The 18,666-nt window shown below is 37.3% G+C and overlaps 1 protein-coding gene across 8 annotated transcripts in view; it reads right to left on the minus strand.

Annotated features, from left to right (window-relative positions):
* RALYL (RALY RNA binding protein like) overlaps positions 1-18,666 on the minus strand; it is a 386,784-nt gene that overhangs the window by 18,487 nt on the left and 349,631 nt on the right. For 5 of the 8 annotated variants that reach the window (XM_026109477.2, XM_026109476.2, XM_026109478.2 and 2 more), the window contains 5 exons: positions 18,483-18,530; positions 15,854-16,014; positions 15,133-15,213; positions 7,691-7,804; positions 2,577-2,755 (listed from right to left, as the gene is read on the minus strand). In XM_026109477.2, coding sequence (XP_025965262.1) covers positions 2,577-2,755; positions 7,691-7,804; positions 15,133-15,213; positions 15,854-16,014; positions 18,483-18,530 — 583 coding nt within the window. The remainder of the gene's footprint in view (positions 1-2,576; positions 2,756-7,690; positions 7,805-15,132; positions 15,214-15,853; positions 16,015-18,482; positions 18,531-18,666) is intronic. The other 3 variants (XM_026109480.2, XM_026109483.2, XM_064507356.1) reach the window with 2 other exon arrangements.

Raw genomic sequence — 18,666 nt, forward strand, 5'->3', positions numbered from 1 at the left:
ATAATCTTCAATGTTTCTAAATAACTTGGTTTTTATAAAACAGAAGAACATCATTGTTTAAAGCTCCTTGTTTTATAAAAAGTTTTATAACAAGGTTTATAACAACTACCTACTTTACTTTTTACAAAACAGAGAGTAATGCCAGATAGAAGAGTAAAGAATAGGTCCAAGCAGACTGAAGACCCAAGTATTCTTACTGAATGCTAGTATTCACTATATATTAAATAGTATTGTTATTGAATTTCCCATTAAGCAGCTATCAGTGATTGAAGTGGAAAGTGAAAGATTTATAGGAATTGGCCATTATCTATACATCAGTATATGTAAGTCTAATGAAAAACAGACAAAATTAGAGTATACATCATAAACTCACAGCCTCATGTTATGACAGTGCTGGCAAATGCTGCCAAGCACGTGGGTGAAAATTGTAGAGAAAAGATGCACCATTCAATTTATAGTCACCACTGCATGGGAAACACCCACTGCCTGAGATTTCTTTGAAGCAAAACTTTGTAGACCAATTCTTTATCCCATCCAGAGCAGTTTTTCACTCACTGATCTCTGTAAACATTATGAAGGAAAGACAGTGTTGTTATCCCATTGTAAAACACATCTGAGGTTTTAAATGTGCAATGCTGTCAGCATCTCTGCTAGAAGGTCTCAAGTGTTTGGGAAGGTGGATGGTGAAGCTACAGTGCACGAGGCTGCCTAGCCACTGCTGCTCTGCCACTGACACAGGCTGCACGTGACCAGGATCGGCAGAGCAGCTCTTTTCACTGGTCTTTTCTAGCTACCTCCATGACAGGCTGGGAGATGTCTAGAAGAACATCATTCATGAACACTAGAGCACAAGAAAGAGGACTTGCTGCACTCTCCATGTGCAGCAAGCTACCTCCTCCAGGTGCTTACAGGGCACAGGAATGACATGCAGAGAAACTGGAGCTGGTTCCTCACAAACTTTAGATGTGTACCTTAGACCTCTGAGCTTGCTTGGGAGCCATGTGTGCAACAATCTGCACTTGAACTATTGCCAGAACATAAATCTTGGGAGGGCTTTTTAACCTGGAAGCAGCGCTGTGCAACTGTGGCTATGGTGATTCCAGACTTTTGCAGGTCATTAGATCTTCCTGTGATACTTTCTTTAGAAACTTTCCTGCTCTGGCCTTTGCTAGATGTAAAACTTCCACATCATGGTTTGTTATATAGAAGCTTTGTTATGTAGATACATGCTAAATATGTCATACCCACAGGGTGAAACAACAGCGCTGAACAATCACAGGCTAATTTACTTTATGCTAACGCCCCAAAATATTTATCTGTAGTAGGGAGTCTGACACACAGTTAGTGCAAAAGCTACCAATCTTGCTAAACAATGGTGATTCCTATTGCTAATACTGCTTCAGGTGACCAGGTACTTGTCATGTTGGGATATTGTATTTACAACGATTTATTCATTATAACATTTCGACTTCCTGCAAATTCAGAATCAACTGCTGAAAGAAGCTCCTAATGCCTGTACAGGAGAACCTGTTCCTTCTAGAGAAAGTGAAAGTGCCACCTGATCAGTTAGAAAATGTGAGGGGATTGAGCTCGTACTAGCTTCTCTTGAGCATAATGCCTATTCAGCGTTTTGAAGTTCAAGAGGACTCCATGGTGGCTAAAGAAATGCAAACCCTCAAATTAGAGGTGGTTTTAATTATGTTTGTAGTAAGCAGTACAAAACACTAGTCATTTACATGCACCACTATTACAGGGTTTCTGTTGGTTCAGCTGTGTCTACCACTGACTGGCTCTTGTTGGCATCACTGAATGATTTTTGTAGCAGAGACATGACTAAATCTATGTTAAAAAGCAAGCAGGGACAGTGACATTGAGCCGTAGAAGTGATTTATGCTCAAAGCAGAATATAAAAATAAGGAAGAGAGGGAGAGAAAAGGAAAAATTATGGAATTGTGGTGTCTAAAAGAATGTGACTGATCCATGATAAAGAAAGAAAGAAAAGATATATATCTGACTTTCAGAATCATTTTTAATGTTTCTCTAGAATAACTTGGGAGTGTACCAACATGATGGACATTTCATAAAAGGTGTAGGTTCAAGCTGAAAACCCCTCAGCTAAACATATCTTAGGGCAAAATCCTTCTTCTGTCAAAAATGTATGTATCTGCCAGTGCAGCTTGCAGAAGATATACATGCAAGACAGGGACCTGGAATTACTGAGGGCTGCTTGGTTACTAATGAAAAAGTTCTCTTTGCTCTGGTTAAAAAAAAATCACCATGCTTTCCTTTCTTATCTACATTATTAAATGTAAAATAATAAATGAAAAAAATGTTTTCATTTCCTTTCTAAAAGCACCAAGTATAGCAAGTTAATTTTTTTTGTTTATACTCAAAGGGCCATTTTCTTTATTCTTTGCAACCTTAATAGGTACTACAGGGTAAGAAGAATGCAGGACTAGGTACTAATAACAGAATATCAAAGTGCTGCTGTTAGCTTTTTTATTAACCCAGATTCTTGGTTCTCTGTGGTTACTTATACCAACTGTATAGACAGACACGGCATGGTTATTCCTTACCAGCTCATTGCTGCCATCCTCATCAAAATCCTCCTCTATCCCATCAGTCATCTCTTCTCCATCCCCATCTGCATCTGGCCCTCCTTCAATTGGCTCTTCTGTAGAGTTATCTGCATTCTCTGATATGCATTCCTCTTGAATCAAATCAGCATTATCTTCCATTTGTTTCTTTTGAGCTTCTGTAAGGAAAACATACTCTATAGAGATTCAGTAACCTTTCCTATTGGTGGCAAAGAACAGTGTTCTGAGGAAGAAACTTAAGCTTCCCATCTCCAGATGAAGTAGGTTTATGAAAATTAGTGCATTAATATCTACCAGCTAAATATGATCAAAATCCTTGTTTTAAATAATTAATGCATAAATCAACTTTAGTACTAACATTCTCATCCTTCCCATGCAGTGGATGAATGCTTGCTTTATCAGGGGATCTTGCTTTTTTGATTTTCTGGACTTTGATTTGCTGTGTGAATCCAATTTGCATAATCACCATACATTTATTTATCAACAGCCAATGAGCAGTATGTTAATCTCTATAGTCTGAGAAGCAGATGGCTGTTAATTGCCAATAAGGAAACAAGGATTTGCATAAATTTGCTGTGAATATCTCTCAACAACTGTACAGATAATCAACAAATCCTTCTAGTCAACTGACCATATTTTTTAATAGACTAAAGTAAGGGTGTTCTCTCCACCTCTATAATATGCTGATGTAACTTGAGAATGGCCCACTCTCACTACTCAGATACAGGGTTTTCTATAATTCCTGCTAAGCAGGGGAAGGAAAGACTGTTTCCATTTCCTTGGAGACCCATAGGATCTGTTCTGCTTGGCTTACCCCAGATGGCTGCGATTATGTATTGCAAGACTCCTGGATATTTTGAGGAGTTTCATCCAGCAAGCCCAAATCCAGAGGAGGATTGAGAGAGGAATGACAGAGACAGACTGGCTGGGAGAGTATTTGGAAGGATCAGAATCTTATTCCTATGCACATAGGCATTTAGATGGAAATCCTTATTTACTCAGAGTGTCTATGGGCCAGAGAACTATTTGTATGTAGCTGGAATATCAGTGGGGTTTTTTTCAGTCTGGAGGTGATAATACCTATTAATGATCAGATCTGTATAACAAAAGCATTTCTTTCTTTATTAGATTGACTGTTCTGTAACACTAGCTAACGCATCAACTGTCTTGTTGAACAGTCAGTGAATCTGCAAATAGCCTGTGAAGCTGTAAATTTTTCAGCTCTATAAATGTATTTTTTATTACTTTAAATTATTATCTGCTGCATCTAATATTCAAATCTTCTCACACTTTTCTACAGTACATCATAGTCTTAAAGCAAGATGACGTTTGTTTTTCCTTCTACCTGCACAAATTTATTTTGCAAATTACTTTCATCTCCTCAGTCTTTGTTAGTCTCTAATCCCTCATTTTAAAATTCACTTACTGAAGATATAGAATAATGAGGCTTTTCCCCCTTGGTCACCTTATTTTTTCAGAAAGATTTTTGGACGTAAAGAATAAAAATTCATCTTAGATAACTGCTCTGACATTACTGTAATTGTGCATACCAGTAGAAGATTCAACCCATGGAAGCTGAACATCTCTTGGTAACATGTTGCATACAATACCACGCTAGTTTTAATGAGGACATTGGCATCAGCTTTTTTTACCAGCAGATATCTTGGACTGGTATTACCAATATTATCCTTTGGTGCATGACCCATTATTATTATCACGTTACTTGCCTAACTGCACAAGGAAATGAGGGTTGAGTCAGCTATGTCTGCGACATCCTACCCCACCATCTTCTGTCTCAAGCCACTTCTGACATTAGACTCAGCTGTAGCTGTGACAACTGAATCAACTTTGGTCAATGCTTTCAGAAGAAAGGTCCTGGCAATTATGAATTTAATACATTTTAATGGGAAATTTTTTGGGACACAGCCACTAGGAAATCAAATCATTGATTTAATGGTCCAAATAAGAATTGAGACTGGGTTTTTTAGTGAAATCTAGAATACCAGCTGAGCATCTAACTCTTTTGGACTCCTCTGAGAAGCTGAACTTAAGATCCTATTTTTAAGCACCCACTTGTAAAGATCTTCATCTCTGATATTACAGGGAGAGTGTTCTCCTACAGCAATCACATGACATCAGAATGACTTCTTACCCCTGGTTTTCTGATCCAAATTTTTACAAATAGCAGAGCTATTCCTACAGATTTCATACGTACAGGAAATCGTTCTACTAAGCCTCAATAGCTATTTGCTAATCCAAGCAAATTCTGCTATCCAAAAGCTTGCAACTATTTATTAAAGAGTGATTTTCAGACACCTCCCATATTTGTTGTCTGTAGAGTTCTATCCTAAAACTGTAACTTACATTATATAGATTTTCTTGTTTAAAGAATAAACAGAGAAATCTTCCAATGTTTCTCAATATAAAGTGTGAAATTATCAATTTTTTACTTTTAAGTTCTCTTATCTATAGTCATCCTACTAAAATAATCAGGGGTTGATATCCATAAAAGAAAGAACATCAGCCAGTACTGTAAAGAGATTTTCACTCAGCTGTGGAAAAGTAACTGAAGTATGCACTTTGCTTGTCTAGCTTTTCTGTTTAACCTGTAACATTCCTCCAGATATTTAGCTTTTAAGATTAATAATTAAATATTTTTCTCAAGAATGATGCAAGATTTAAAAAAAACAAAAAAAACCCCCAAAGTAGAGTACAAGATGATGGCTTGACTTTTGTATATTTTTCTTAAATAGACACAGATCCTCTCTCTGATCCCAGTCTTAATGAGCCCATACCTTTTGGCAGAGAAAAGTGAGAAATAATATTGCGAAACAATAGAGAGGGAAGAAAATCATCTTACGTCTGATGCTGTAAATTAAATAGTTTAGCTACTGAAATAGCTTTATTTTATACAAAGTATTTAGCTGAGGAAATAACCATCTGTGGACTCATGACCAAGGCTGCATAGCCCACTTCATCAATGTGGGGGACTCAAATGGGGATTCAGATTTACTGACACCGCTGAGGTATTTTTTCTCCTTACACCCCTCAATGAGAAGAAAGGAAAATGGGGGATAGGTTTTGCACCTAATGTTTTAAAACATCAACAGCTTGAAACTAGATTTTAATCTCCAAGGAGACTGTTCACTGCTCATCTTCAAAAGATATAACAGTATGATTCAGTACAAATCAACATTTTCCTCTTTGAGATGATTCCTATTTAAATGAGTTCACTAGAGTCCTTTAGCAAAAGTGCAAATTGGATATCAAAGCACAATGACATGCAGGTCATTTTGCATAGTAATAGATTTTATATAAAAGCTTGCTGAAGTAGGGATGTGCCATCTCAGAGCATTTCAATGCCCAAGTGATTCAATGGAGTACCTTGTAATTACATCACTACTGATCATGCCAACTTTTATCTAACTTGCATAAAGTACAAAATAGAATATAATGGATACATATTGTGTACTGTTCTTCTTAAAAGAGATAATCAAACTCTGAACTAATTATTTACCATAGAATTATAAAAAGCACCCAAATTATTTTATAAGGTAAACTGAAGAACTATAACAGCTAAGGAATTGGACCTTGGCTGTTGACTCATAAAATGATTGTAAATAAATGGTAGAATCTTTTAAAAAGCTACTTTTTTGAAAAATTGTTAACTTGTTAAAGACAAAATATTTTTCTGGAATGTTACAGCCTAGGCAAGTGTTTATTTTGAGTTGATTTCTCAATCCCAGCAGGAAATTTTTGGACTCAGAGAGATACCCCAGCAAACAGGTAGGCATCTGGGAAGAGGAGAGATCCAGATTCAAATATCTATTCTGCCTGTGTCAGGTCCATGAAACTGCTAATTCCTACTGATGTTTTAGACAGTCTTGATGGAGCTCTCTTGATTTGTCCTGTTGGGGCTTTCTGGCTTTTTATAACTGAGTGCAGCTAGGGATGGGACACGAATCTGAGCACCCAGACACCCAGGCTTCTGCACTCTGAGTCAGGCGCTCTTTTTCACACATTTCACACAAATCCTTAAAAGGTTTTCATGAGGGAAGAGGAAGGAAAAGAGGAAGGGGAAGTGAATATTGAGAGTTTTTGTGAGACAGAACTTCCATTTCCCAGCTTGCTGTCATCAAAAATGGCTCTCTAATACAGAGCTCCTGTTCAGAGAGATTTACAAGGAAGCAGCCAAGGAAATACTGTAGACTGCAGGAAGAACTAAAATAGTTTTTTGTGAAAATATAACCTCATAACTCCATTATAACTGTTCAGCATAGCTTTAAAATGATGCCAGGTGAGATCATTTGTTTGCCAAAATGATCACTGTAATTATGTAAATAAAGATCTTGATAATATTAAAAAACAGCATTGGGTTTTGTCATTTCCAAAACATTTCAAGCCAGAGAAAAGCTAAGCTAGAATAAGGCTTGTTTTACCTGGGTGCCAAACTTCATGAGTAGCCTAGGTTAGAAGAGACCCCTGTAGGTCTCTAAGTTCAAACCCCTGTTCCAAGCAGAGCCAAACTCAAAGCTCAGCCAGGGTCCTCAGGGCCTTGTTCAGCCAAATTTTGAACATCTCCAAAGACTGAGTTCCTACAGACTCTCTGGACAACCTGCTACAGTGCTTAACCTCCCCATGGTGGTTTTTTTTCCCTCTATATCCAATTAGAATTTCCCTTGCTGACACTAGTGACTATTGCATCTTGCCCAGACAACAATTCCTGATACAGACCATCTAATAATTCTTAATGTAGATAGTACAAGTATTCCCACAGTCAACAACCTCCAACTTAATTCCATTTGGTCAAAATTATTTCAAATATGTTTTTCCAGAACTTCTAGTAGAAAATCATTCTTTTTTTTCTACTGGACTATAGAAAACAACTCTTGTTATAATGTTGTTGCATCTTCTCTGAAGAATATTATTTTCTTCCTCCTGATAGTTCTACCTAAGAGATAATTTACCTTGCTTCCGGGCCCACATTATGTACCAAATTTTCTGGAAGGCTTCTGTTCTCTCTCTGATCTGTCTACTTGACTGATAACTATGCTCTGGTTTAATTCATGTGACTACAAATCATTTTCACCTACCTGCCTCAGCTTTTTGCTGTTTTTCAATCTTTTCCAGTCTCCCTAGCAAGGAGTCAATTTTTGTTTTTATTTGGGTTAATTCCTTCTTGATTGTTTGCAGCTCATCTGATTTCACTGTGGAAAGAGAACAAAGACACAAAAAATGAAATTATATTTGCACCCCTTCATGAATCAACAGAACATGTTCTTTCTCCTTTTCTGTATACTATACAAAGTCTACTTCCTCATTTCCCTCTATTTTTAGAGAATCAGTTCTTAAAACCAACATTGTTAGTTACAAATACTGAATCCTAGAAAATCATAGGATACTAAGCCTTAATGACAGGGGTTTACATGAAGGGTATTACTCTGTAATAAGCATTTCAGGCAAACATCTAAAGGGAAATCTTAGTAAATACAGGTACCTTTTAGTAAAAAACAGCCTATAGTGAAAGAATGACTCCAATATGACAGACAGGTCACTGTCTTGTTATGCTGTTTTTCTGAACTGTTTTTTAATAATAACAGCAATAATAAAAAGACACCTCACAGTAGCTGTAGGTATTTTTCAACAACAGAGAATGGTAACTTAAATGCTAGAGCAGCCAGGAAGGTAATGTTATTTTCCAGTCAACAACCTCATTGCAATACAAAGTGCTAAAAATTATTACTTTAAAAGTTTTCAATTCTAGGTAAGTACTTGTACATTTTCCAGCTGGAGATAATATATGAAAATATTTCTTTTCATGATCACATCCACGGATGGAGCTAGCTCCAGTAAATTAAGACCACTAAATTAAGAAGTTAATAAATGTTCGTTACAGTGGATTACTCTTCATTTATGTTCACTGTTATGTATGCTATAGCATATTTGCTACTCTTCATTTACATTTCCTATTGCATTCCCAGATGGGACTGGAGGAAGCGCTTATCTAAAGGAAGAAGACCTAACTACTTTGGAGGTATTTTGTCTTCAGAAGAAAGAACACTGTAGCACTCATGAATGAGCTTGATGTTATGGCATTTTCAGGACTTTTTTTGAAGCTCAGAAGATAGTCCAAACAGATCCACTTGCTCCATCTGTGCTAGGATATCATGTTGTAAAAGCCAAGAGGAGAAAACAGGAACCCTGTGCTAGCATGGGAGAATAAATCCATTACAAGGGTCAATAGCATATAACAGAGCTGTTTTATTCTTACAGTTCTTGTAGGGAGAAATGTACCCTCACCTTAAATTGTGAGGGACTGGTAATGGAAGAGCGCTGAGAAGTAGTACCCTTCCCTCCTTACCTTTGCTGAAGAAGGGTGTGCATTGCCTTTGCAGGTGCATATCTGGAGCAATGGGAGGGCCGTCAGTGGGGCTGAGAAAGGGGAGGTTCTGCCATGGAGAAGGACATGTTTCCTTTCTGTATAAAGGGTCTCCTGGCTGCATCTTGTCTTAGCAATCTCATCCATTGACTCTTGGGCATGTCATAGCATGTCATCCATCATAGAATCTCCTAGCTATTTTTCATTGCACAGTTAAAATCTAATGATGAATGTACAGGCAAGCTACCACCTGGTTCATTACTGATGAGTGTGTGTTTGCTTCTAAGCCAACCTTAATGCAAGTTTAGAGGACATTCACTGAGGTTGAAACTGATGGTTTTTTAATCTTACAGTTTGTGTCATGTACACTGTAGTTACAACAGCTCAGCTAAGGCAGGTTGTTACACGTGACAATGATTTTTAATCATATGCACATACTGAGAAATTGCACATCTCACATTATCATTGGCTGAAACCTCTGATCTCATATGAAAAGAAAGAACGGTAGGTTTTATACAACTATGATTAAAAATGACCTTTGTGCTAGGCCCTCATATTGGATAGAATTATTCAGTAAATTTATAGAGCAAGGTCTTAAAATGTACTCAGAGAAATAACGGGTCACTGTCCAATCCTCCAGACCTGTAATGAAATGTTAAGATTCTGACAACTGTATATTTAGAAGGTCAATGCTTCCCTTAAGGCTGTGGTTCGTCTGTGCTGGAGTACAGAAGCAGCACAGATTCCAAGGTAAAATAGTGTGAATCTGTCCAATGGGGAATTAAGTGTCTGCAGCAGCCTGCTATGAAGCCAGATGGCAACAGATCTCATACTGCAGTATTAGAGGTGCTCCCTTGACTGGCTTGCCAGGGCCAAAAGATCAAAACTCGTTAGGGACACCAGAAGGACCTAATGATACTTGTTCCCAGTTTAAAAAACAAAGCAGAATACATTTGTACTTCTCAGTTTGGCGAGGAAACAGGCATGTACATAGGGCTACTGTTCAACTCAGGTCAGAGCTTCTGCTTCATAGGGCCTTCCCTCAGTGCTGCTCCACTGAGAAATCAATGTGAGAAGAAAACTGGACTAAAGAGAAGACAGATGCAATGGTGTGGTTTCAACAGCAAACTAAGATATTATAAACTACCGAGATGCTGTATTGCTACCAATGTTCCCTGCAGGATTCCCCTGTGCCAAAATTGTTTGCTCAAACTTTGGGCAATGAAGCTGCAACTTAACATTAAATAAGGGCATTAAGTAGGAGATTCCAACATACAGTCCATCACATCAAATTTATACTAGAAAGAACCGAAAGAAAAAAGGAGAAAAATTTTCAAAAAATCTGCACAAGTTCCAAATTTCCACCCCAGTTTAAAACTTGTGATGGTGTAATTATCCAGGTTGCTTATCCTCTTAATTTGCAGGGCATCGTACAAGTCTTCAAGATCAGTGTCATCAGAGAAATTCCATTCTCGATTACATTGCACTGTATTTCTGCAGTAGGCAGAGGTTACTAAAGACAAATTGACACAGAACTCAGCAAGAGGGAGAACTTCAAGCCCCTTAGGGACAGTGTTATGACACAGACAAAAATGTGAAGAATGTAAATACTGTACTTCAGACTCACATGTTAAAGTTGTGCTGCAAACATGTCCTGCTTGGAGTGTGCAATTTCTCCATTAAAACGTCACTGGTTTTTTAAAAAGAAACAAATCACTTTATAAACTTGAGACCATAGTTTCATGTGTTTAAAATATTTGTTCAGCTGATTTGTAATAACAGAATAGGAAAATAAAGTAGCTTGCTGTTTTTTTCTTTCAGCAGAAAGGCTATCAGGTGACAGAAATGTATGTAGCGAAAGAGAAAGAAATTGCTAAAGGAATTTCTTAAACGATTGACACCCAAATTATTAAATATCTTACAACTTTGATGAAAAAAGTAAGTAAAATGGTGAAATTTGCTGATGACAGAAAAATTGTAAGGTGTCATCTCTCTGGGATTGAATTGTAATGATAGCATGAGTCTGGTGATTTTAAAGATCTCTACAGTAGTAACAACATGAAATTCAGTTGTTGATTGGCTAATAACAGAACTCCTACTCCTACTCTCTGAACATGTGACTTCATCACTGTAAAATGGGTTAGCCAATGAAGCTAAGATGAATTCATTTGAAGGCATAATTCAGTATGTATTTTACTCTCTAAAATATCTATTCGCTACCCATGCACACAAGGGATAAAAAAAATGATTAGTGTTTTCCTCCCGTTTACAGTAGTACAAAAAGAAACAGCATACTCCAAGAGCTTCAGTTGCTATTTTTTCAGAAAAAAGTGATTTTTTTTCCCAGTGCTAAATGGCAATCTGCATCTGCTGCTTCATACTATTAGCATGGAAAAATGCAATGTGTAATTTCCCTACCAATGCATTCAATTTTATGAGTTCCTCCTGATAATGTGGAAAAGTTGTTTTATTTTTTTCTAGTTTCTAGAGTTAAAAAATGAGGGAAAAAATGTGCTCAGGTGATCTTAGAACAATTATAGATTCAGAAAAGAAGTCAAATACTCCTGCTTTGTTTTTGTTTTAAAAGCAAATTTAGAGCACATATTCCCACTTTTTGGTAGAGCAAGAATTTACCGCAGCAGAAGACAGATATTATTTCGGCAGATGTACTCATCAGTGAGCAAGGCATTATGTTTTGGTATTATATTTTTATAACTTCTTTGCTGTATGCCACAACAAGCTGCTTTTGTTGAATTGCTGTTTTTCAGAAAAAAGTTCCTCTAATCCACATCCCTAATAATTTCACAGATGAGTCCTCTGTGTTCTGACCCTAAGTTGTACATGTATGAGTTCATTCTCTGGGTCCAGTCTGATTGTGAACAGTTATGAGAATAGTTATGCCTAAGAGATTTCTACTTAAGTCTGAAAAGTATATTAGGGTATGAGATCTCATGAGACTTTTCCCATTTGGGGATGAAATCTTTCAAGCATAGGCAATACCATTTTGACATAGTTAATTTTGAATTTGAGATTAAGCCGGTATATAGCCTTGAACTTCATTAACGCCAAAATAGCTTCCTTCCCACAAACTGTGTTTCTCCTTATTGAAGAGAGCCTTTATATAACTGGCAATAAATTGCAATTCTAATCAACAGTGCATTAGTTCAAGAAGTTCAAATTAGCAATGTAGAGTAGAAGGGCAACAAAATATTAAACTGCTTCATCCCACAAATCAATATAACAAACTTTCCAAATAAAATGGCAAAAGAAGCAACAGAACACACATTTTCTGTTTTCCAACTTGCAGACCCTAAGGGAATGGCTTGGTTATTTCTCTGATAAACGTCTTAGAATAAGCTGATTACATTTCTGTCCAAGTCAACAAAATCATGTTTCTACCTTTATGATGGGCTGGTTGGACTTGACAAAAAGAGAAGTAATTCTATGGGGAAATCAAGCATGAAAGTCTGTATAGTGTGTGCCTGACTCCTCTTAAAAAAAAAAAAAAAAGAATCAACCAATTTATTTTCAGGTATGCTGCATGTGAAAGAGTATTTTCTAAAATTTATTCCTCCATGATAAATGTTCTCTGCAGCTGTGTTCCAAATGTCATTCTAAAGAACTGAGGGTGTAAACCCAACAAGTGTCAAAAAGAGCTGAATCAAAAAATTATACTTGTCACCTGGAGACTGACATTTGTAGAATTCACATGACACCTGAATACATAAGCATTGCCCATTGAAGGATACTTACACCAAGGCATAACATTGTATATTAGGATTGCTCATGATTGTTCTTCTATTAAATAATTTACATCTTCTGCAACATTTCCATGTTGTTTAGGCAATGTGGTTGGACGTCTCACATCATGTGGCAATGAGTCCTCATACCTGAACTAGGGTTGAATTCTGTAATCTACATGAAGCACTACTTAATTCTTGACATAGTACTACAAAACATTTTCTGAAATGAAGAACGTGGAATAAAGCAAATTTTGTGACTATTCTGAGGAGCAGATATCTATATGCTTCCATTCACTACAATGAAATACTGATTTCTGTGTGAGGGAGTTTCTTGACATCTATGCTAAATTCCTCTGCTCTCTCTAGTTCTAACTTATGCTGGACAAGAAATATAAAAAAGAAAAACCCTCATCTGAAATAATTTATCTTCTCAAGGCAAAGTGAGTCCAAAAAGCAAAGACTTTTTAGACTAGCTTTTAGGAGGAGAAGTGAATTGAATGCAACTATACTACCAACTTTTCATATGGATAAAACAACAGTAAAGGATGAACTAGAGGAGATCTACTGAGTAAGTCTACAATCGTACATACTTACTAAAGCTTAGATTCACTACAGGAGAAGCCAAAGACTCAAGGACTGGAAAAGACTAGCAGAGAAATTTAAATTCTAAGTCTACTAAAACTGAGTCCTGAGTCATATGCTTTCTTTCAAATCAATACTAAGAATCTTAATTCATTATGTAAAGTATTGAGGGAAGAAAAAGAGTGGCTATGGACAAGGGGATTTGTTCAAGATGAGTACAAAAATGATGTAGACACACGTTGACTCTCTGGAGAGCAAAGGAGATGATAGTACTCTCAGACATGCACATACAGTGTAAGTCAGCTCCTTAATATGACACCTAAATTTATATGATTTCTTGTGTGCTAGGGATCAAAGTTCCCATTCTTGTTAATGGTGAACAAGCCAATTCATTCATTGGAGCCTCAAGTCATACTGGAGTGTGATTTGACTCTCCAGCCAACAGGTGCTTCCTTCAGCATGAGCTAAATCATTACCTAGGCTCCAATGACCAAGTGGGCTAGATGTCCATTGGCTAACAGGAGTTTAGACATGTAGTGCACATACAACCACCAAAACATCATCTCAAACTTAACACTTCTGTTAAGTAGTTCTGATGGCTACCTAACAAATTAGTCTGAAGTTGACAAACTTCAGAATTCACCCAGTGGATCTTTACAAGAAGAAAGGGCTTTTGCCAATGGTTTTAGTTTATTTTAAGACTGAGAAGAAGTTTTATTTGGCCTTTCCTTCAATAAGCTAAACACGGTAAACCTATACAAAGCTTCACTTTAAGGCAGAAGTTATTAACCTGTGACTCCTGAGCTGGATGCAGCTTGCAAGCCTAATGAAAATGACACGACACTGGAGAATCCTTTGGTTTGCCTGCACCTGCTTGTGCAGTGTGGAAGGGCTGTGTTGGCCAAAAGTCATACATACCGTTATGAATGAAAGTGAGATAACAGTAAGATGGCACCACCAGTTACCCCAGGTTATAGCATCATGATCAGTCCAGCCATGCCCAATATCTCAGTGAATGAAAAGGGAGCTCATGCTACCCATCCACGAAATAGTTCTAGATCCTCCCCTCCCTTTGGCTCTGTAAGGCATGTTGTGTTAGTCATGTCAGTCTTGGCCACAGGAAGATTTGTGGTATGGCTTGAAGGTCAAAGTTACATTACAGAAGATCCAGTGCTTTATCCATTGTCCTGAGGTTTTCCTCTGAAATCTCTTCAGCTTCTCTCAACATCCTTCAAGCTTTGTGGACAGCAGAACTGGACACAGTTTTCCAGAAGCAGGTTCACATACAGAGGAAATAATTTTTCTTCAATATACCCCTGGTTTTATATCCATAAATTCTATATGCTATTGTGCTACATTATGAGTTAATGTTCAAACAGTTTTCCAGTCTGAATCCCAGGTGCTTTAAGAATGATTGTTTCCCAGAACTTCACCCCTTCCAAGAAATTGCCTGAGTTCTTTGTTCGTTGAAGTACAATGTTATATTTTGCACTGCTTATCATAATTCCATTTTTTTCTGTCACTTACATATTTATTATGACTTTTCTTTCAAGACCTTAGATACCATCACTTAATACAATAGGGATGCTAGTGGACTGACTAGAGGTTCATCTTTGTTAGACGCTAGTGTATAAGATTAGGATAGCTTGTTCAAGCAGAGTATAAAAATGTCTCATAACATATTTAGCCCCTTTTTTCAGTTAGGTGTACTGTTGGTGGATTCACTTGTTATATGCCTTGTGCGTAAGAGAGTGAGGTGCTTTGCTGAGTAGTCTGGTACTGCAAGTGTATTTTGACAGTCCCTTCATTCTCTCTGATATTTGATCCCTACCTGATCTTTCTCTTCCTCTTCCAGAGATGCTTCCAAGGACAGTATCACTCCACATAAGGGGCAGTGGAAGATATGTGGGTGCTGAAAGATGCATGGAGAGGAGGATGAAGTTTCTGGGAGATACTATGGGGTGAGGAGGTTAGTGAACATGGAGAAGGGAATACCTACTGTTCATCGGCTATTTTAAGGCCAATTCGCTAAGGGCTGAATAACCCCCAGGTCTCCAGTCCTGTTTTACATTCCCTTTAGAACACACAAAGGCAGTTTGCTTCTTTCTGTCTTCAAAGGAGTCACTAGCAAACCCCCCCTCCCAACTCCCCCCCCCCCCCCCAAAATACAACCAACCAACCAAGGATACAAACAAACTCACACAGGCATGAAAATAATCCTCAAGTTTCCACTGAGATTGGTATCCCTCAGCTTTTTTGTAGTTAGATTATTAGCATTGATTTATTATCACCCATTTGCAAGACTTCATTGTACATAAGCAGTCAAGATACTAGGAGAGTTTAAACAGGCTTCTTCTGAAGCCAAGGAATGGATCTGTAGCTCAAATGTTGTTGAATTAATGGCCTTTAAAGGTTACATCAGTTACTCTTTGACTTGCAGGAAAAGTGTGGCAGCTTTTGTAACCAATGGAGCTATAATTTAGACTGCCTGCTTTCTGAGGAAGTTACCAGGATCACTGTTTCAATAAAACCCAATGATATGAGCAACTCACATTTGGATCCTGAGGAGGAAGCCCCACTTGACGTGGATCGTGATGCTCCTTTCATGGAAAATACCCCTTTGCCTCTGCGAGTTGTCACAGCCACACGAGGACGCTTCAGTGGTATCACTGCGCGGGGTGGTGGGGGCACACGGCCATGATAATCAAACAACCTGGAAAAGACAAAGTCAGTTGGACCCCATAACACCTTCCATGATTTCAAGACATGGAAACCCTGTCAACTAAATTTTCATGTTATCTTTGAGAAAATTACCCTTTGAAACCATAATCACTTTATATCACAGTCAAATTAGATTTCAAGGACCTATGCACATTAAGTGCTGTATTCAGATTTCAGTCACAACCCAGCGCATAGCTCAGATTTTGCATAGTTTAAATGAGGGATGCTTTATGGGACTCTGTTATTTGTAGCATGGAAAATCCATAACCTGTTTTCCACAGGTCCACATCAGCTCATTGCACACAGGTAACAGCAGCACATTTTGTTGTGGTGACATTTCAGCTCCTTTATTATATGCATGGCTTAGATTCTAGTTTTCTATCTCCTATCCATACAGATAGAAAAAATAAATGAAACATCTTGTAGCTTGTAAAACAGCAAAAAACTGTTTCTATTGTGGGAGCTCTATGTCCTTCAGAGTCCACAGAAAAGGGGTCCCATCATATGTTCTCTTTATTGAGAGGTGAACCGATCTAGAATCACTAAAATACTCAAGCAAGATTAATAAAAATAAGTTGTTAGTCTTATTCAAACAAAATATATTGTAGTCAGTATATATTCAAAAAATTACCAATACAATCAATGAAAGATAATCTATAAACTAAAGGAACTAATATTCCCCCCACCCCCAATTCCCAAATCCTAAAAACACAACAATTAATAGCAGCTGACTAACCTCATAGAAGGAAATAAAGACAATAGAAAAAGTAATCAAAGCTATAGACATATTTAGAACATAAAAGCTATGGGCTCTGAACAGAACAGACTGAGAGAACACAGTTCAGTAAATGAACATTTGAGTTCTGAGACTGAAGTTCAAGGACAAACAATGTTCTCATGAAACATTCTTGAATTTCTTTCAAAAGATTCTTGCAACTAGTAATTATGTAAATTTATAACTGCAGGTTTAATTTTCGGACAATTCTGACTACTGTCCCCCAGCTGAGAAGACAGATACGTATTTGAAAACGGACACACAAGAAATAGTAATTCAGTCAGCACATTGGCTAACAGCATATTGAGCAGAAAGCAGAATGAAACTTAAGCCTGTTTTCTGGCAAGTAAGCACCTAATGCTTAAATCCCAAGATTCTTACAGTTGTTGGTAAACATAATCCCACAGACAACTTAACTAGCTGCCTCATTTTTCCTGTCATAGTGGTTTGCAACATATGATGCAGGGATCCTATGACTTCAATTGAAGTTGAAATCCGTGGCCTTGAATACTCTAACTAAATAAGTGTATTCCAGCCATTATAAGCACAGTTAAACAATTGTAAATGAAGGTGAATGTAAAAAATACAAGCACGTTTTAGTGTTCATCTTCATATACAATTGTTTAACTATGCTTATGATGACTGTCACTCACACTCATCTATTTATTACACATTCCTAACCATTATTGCCACTCTTTTCTGATCCCAATACTGCTTTAGTTCAGATGAGATAAATGTATTCTCTCTGAATAATTCAGGGGAGCTTGGAAAACTAATGAATATTAGGAAAAAAGAATACCTGTCTTCTGACATTATAAAGTTTGGGATAATACATATCTAGTTCAGAAATTCAGAGAGTCAAGAATGCATTTCTGCATTTCTATTTCCTAAAAGCATGTTGATTGTACATTAATGCACATAAAAGAAACCTCAGATTAGAAGAGGTTGGTAGCGTAATGCCATGTTCCCCTCCTGCCTGCTAAACCAGGCTATTATAATGCAGAGGTACAACACTGCTGGGACATGAGCTGGTTATCCATAATTATCCATGTTAACCCTGTGCTACAGTGATTCTGCTACATATGCACGAATACTGTTAAATTCCCACTGTGCTGAGCTAGGCTGTGTGTATCTACTCAAGGCACAGGTTTCCCATTGCTCAGGTATTCACACTCCATTTCCTACCATAGACATACACTTGCTTTTCAACTTGTGGTCTGACTTGCCTCAAGGGCCTTGTAGGCTTCTAAGCATTTTGGGGAAATGTTTGATATACCACATTTTCAGGAGATATTCCACATTGTTCATACACATGGATGAAAAGACAAAGACAGGACTGTCATCTGAAGAATTTTACAGCTGCTATACGTTCCAGTGAAAGTATGCCTGGAAGAATTCTGTAGGAAGGAACTCTAGGCAATTAAACTATCATTAATTTTTTCAGCACAGAAAAAGCCCCAAAAGCTCACAGAGAAGGTTAATAGCAAAAGAGCTATTTAATGAGCAGACTTTGTATGGTGGTAATCTTGTCTGTGATCTGTTCAAATAGTCTTCTGTATACAATAAAAATAATGAAGTCAATAATATGGAAAATCAAAACAGACCTATCTAACCAAACGATGTTATCTCATTATAAACAAACAGTAGAAATGGTATAGGATGTATAAAAATATAACAACACATACCGATTGTAGAAATCATCCCTGTAGTAATCATAATCGAAGACATAACCACTGTGGAAAAAAACAGAAAAACAAAAATGAACTGGCTTATAGAAAATTATACATTCCTTAATACATTTGTGGTAATATTATTTTACTCTCATATTTCAAGCCATTTTTCAAAACCTTTCTACTCCCTCTCCTCAAA

The sequence above is a fragment of the Dromaius novaehollandiae genome, chromosome 2 (assembly GCF_036370855.1).
Source record: "Dromaius novaehollandiae isolate bDroNov1 chromosome 2, bDroNov1.hap1, whole genome shotgun sequence".
NCBI classification, from domain to species: Eukaryota; Metazoa; Chordata; class Aves; order Casuariiformes; family Dromaiidae; genus Dromaius; species Dromaius novaehollandiae.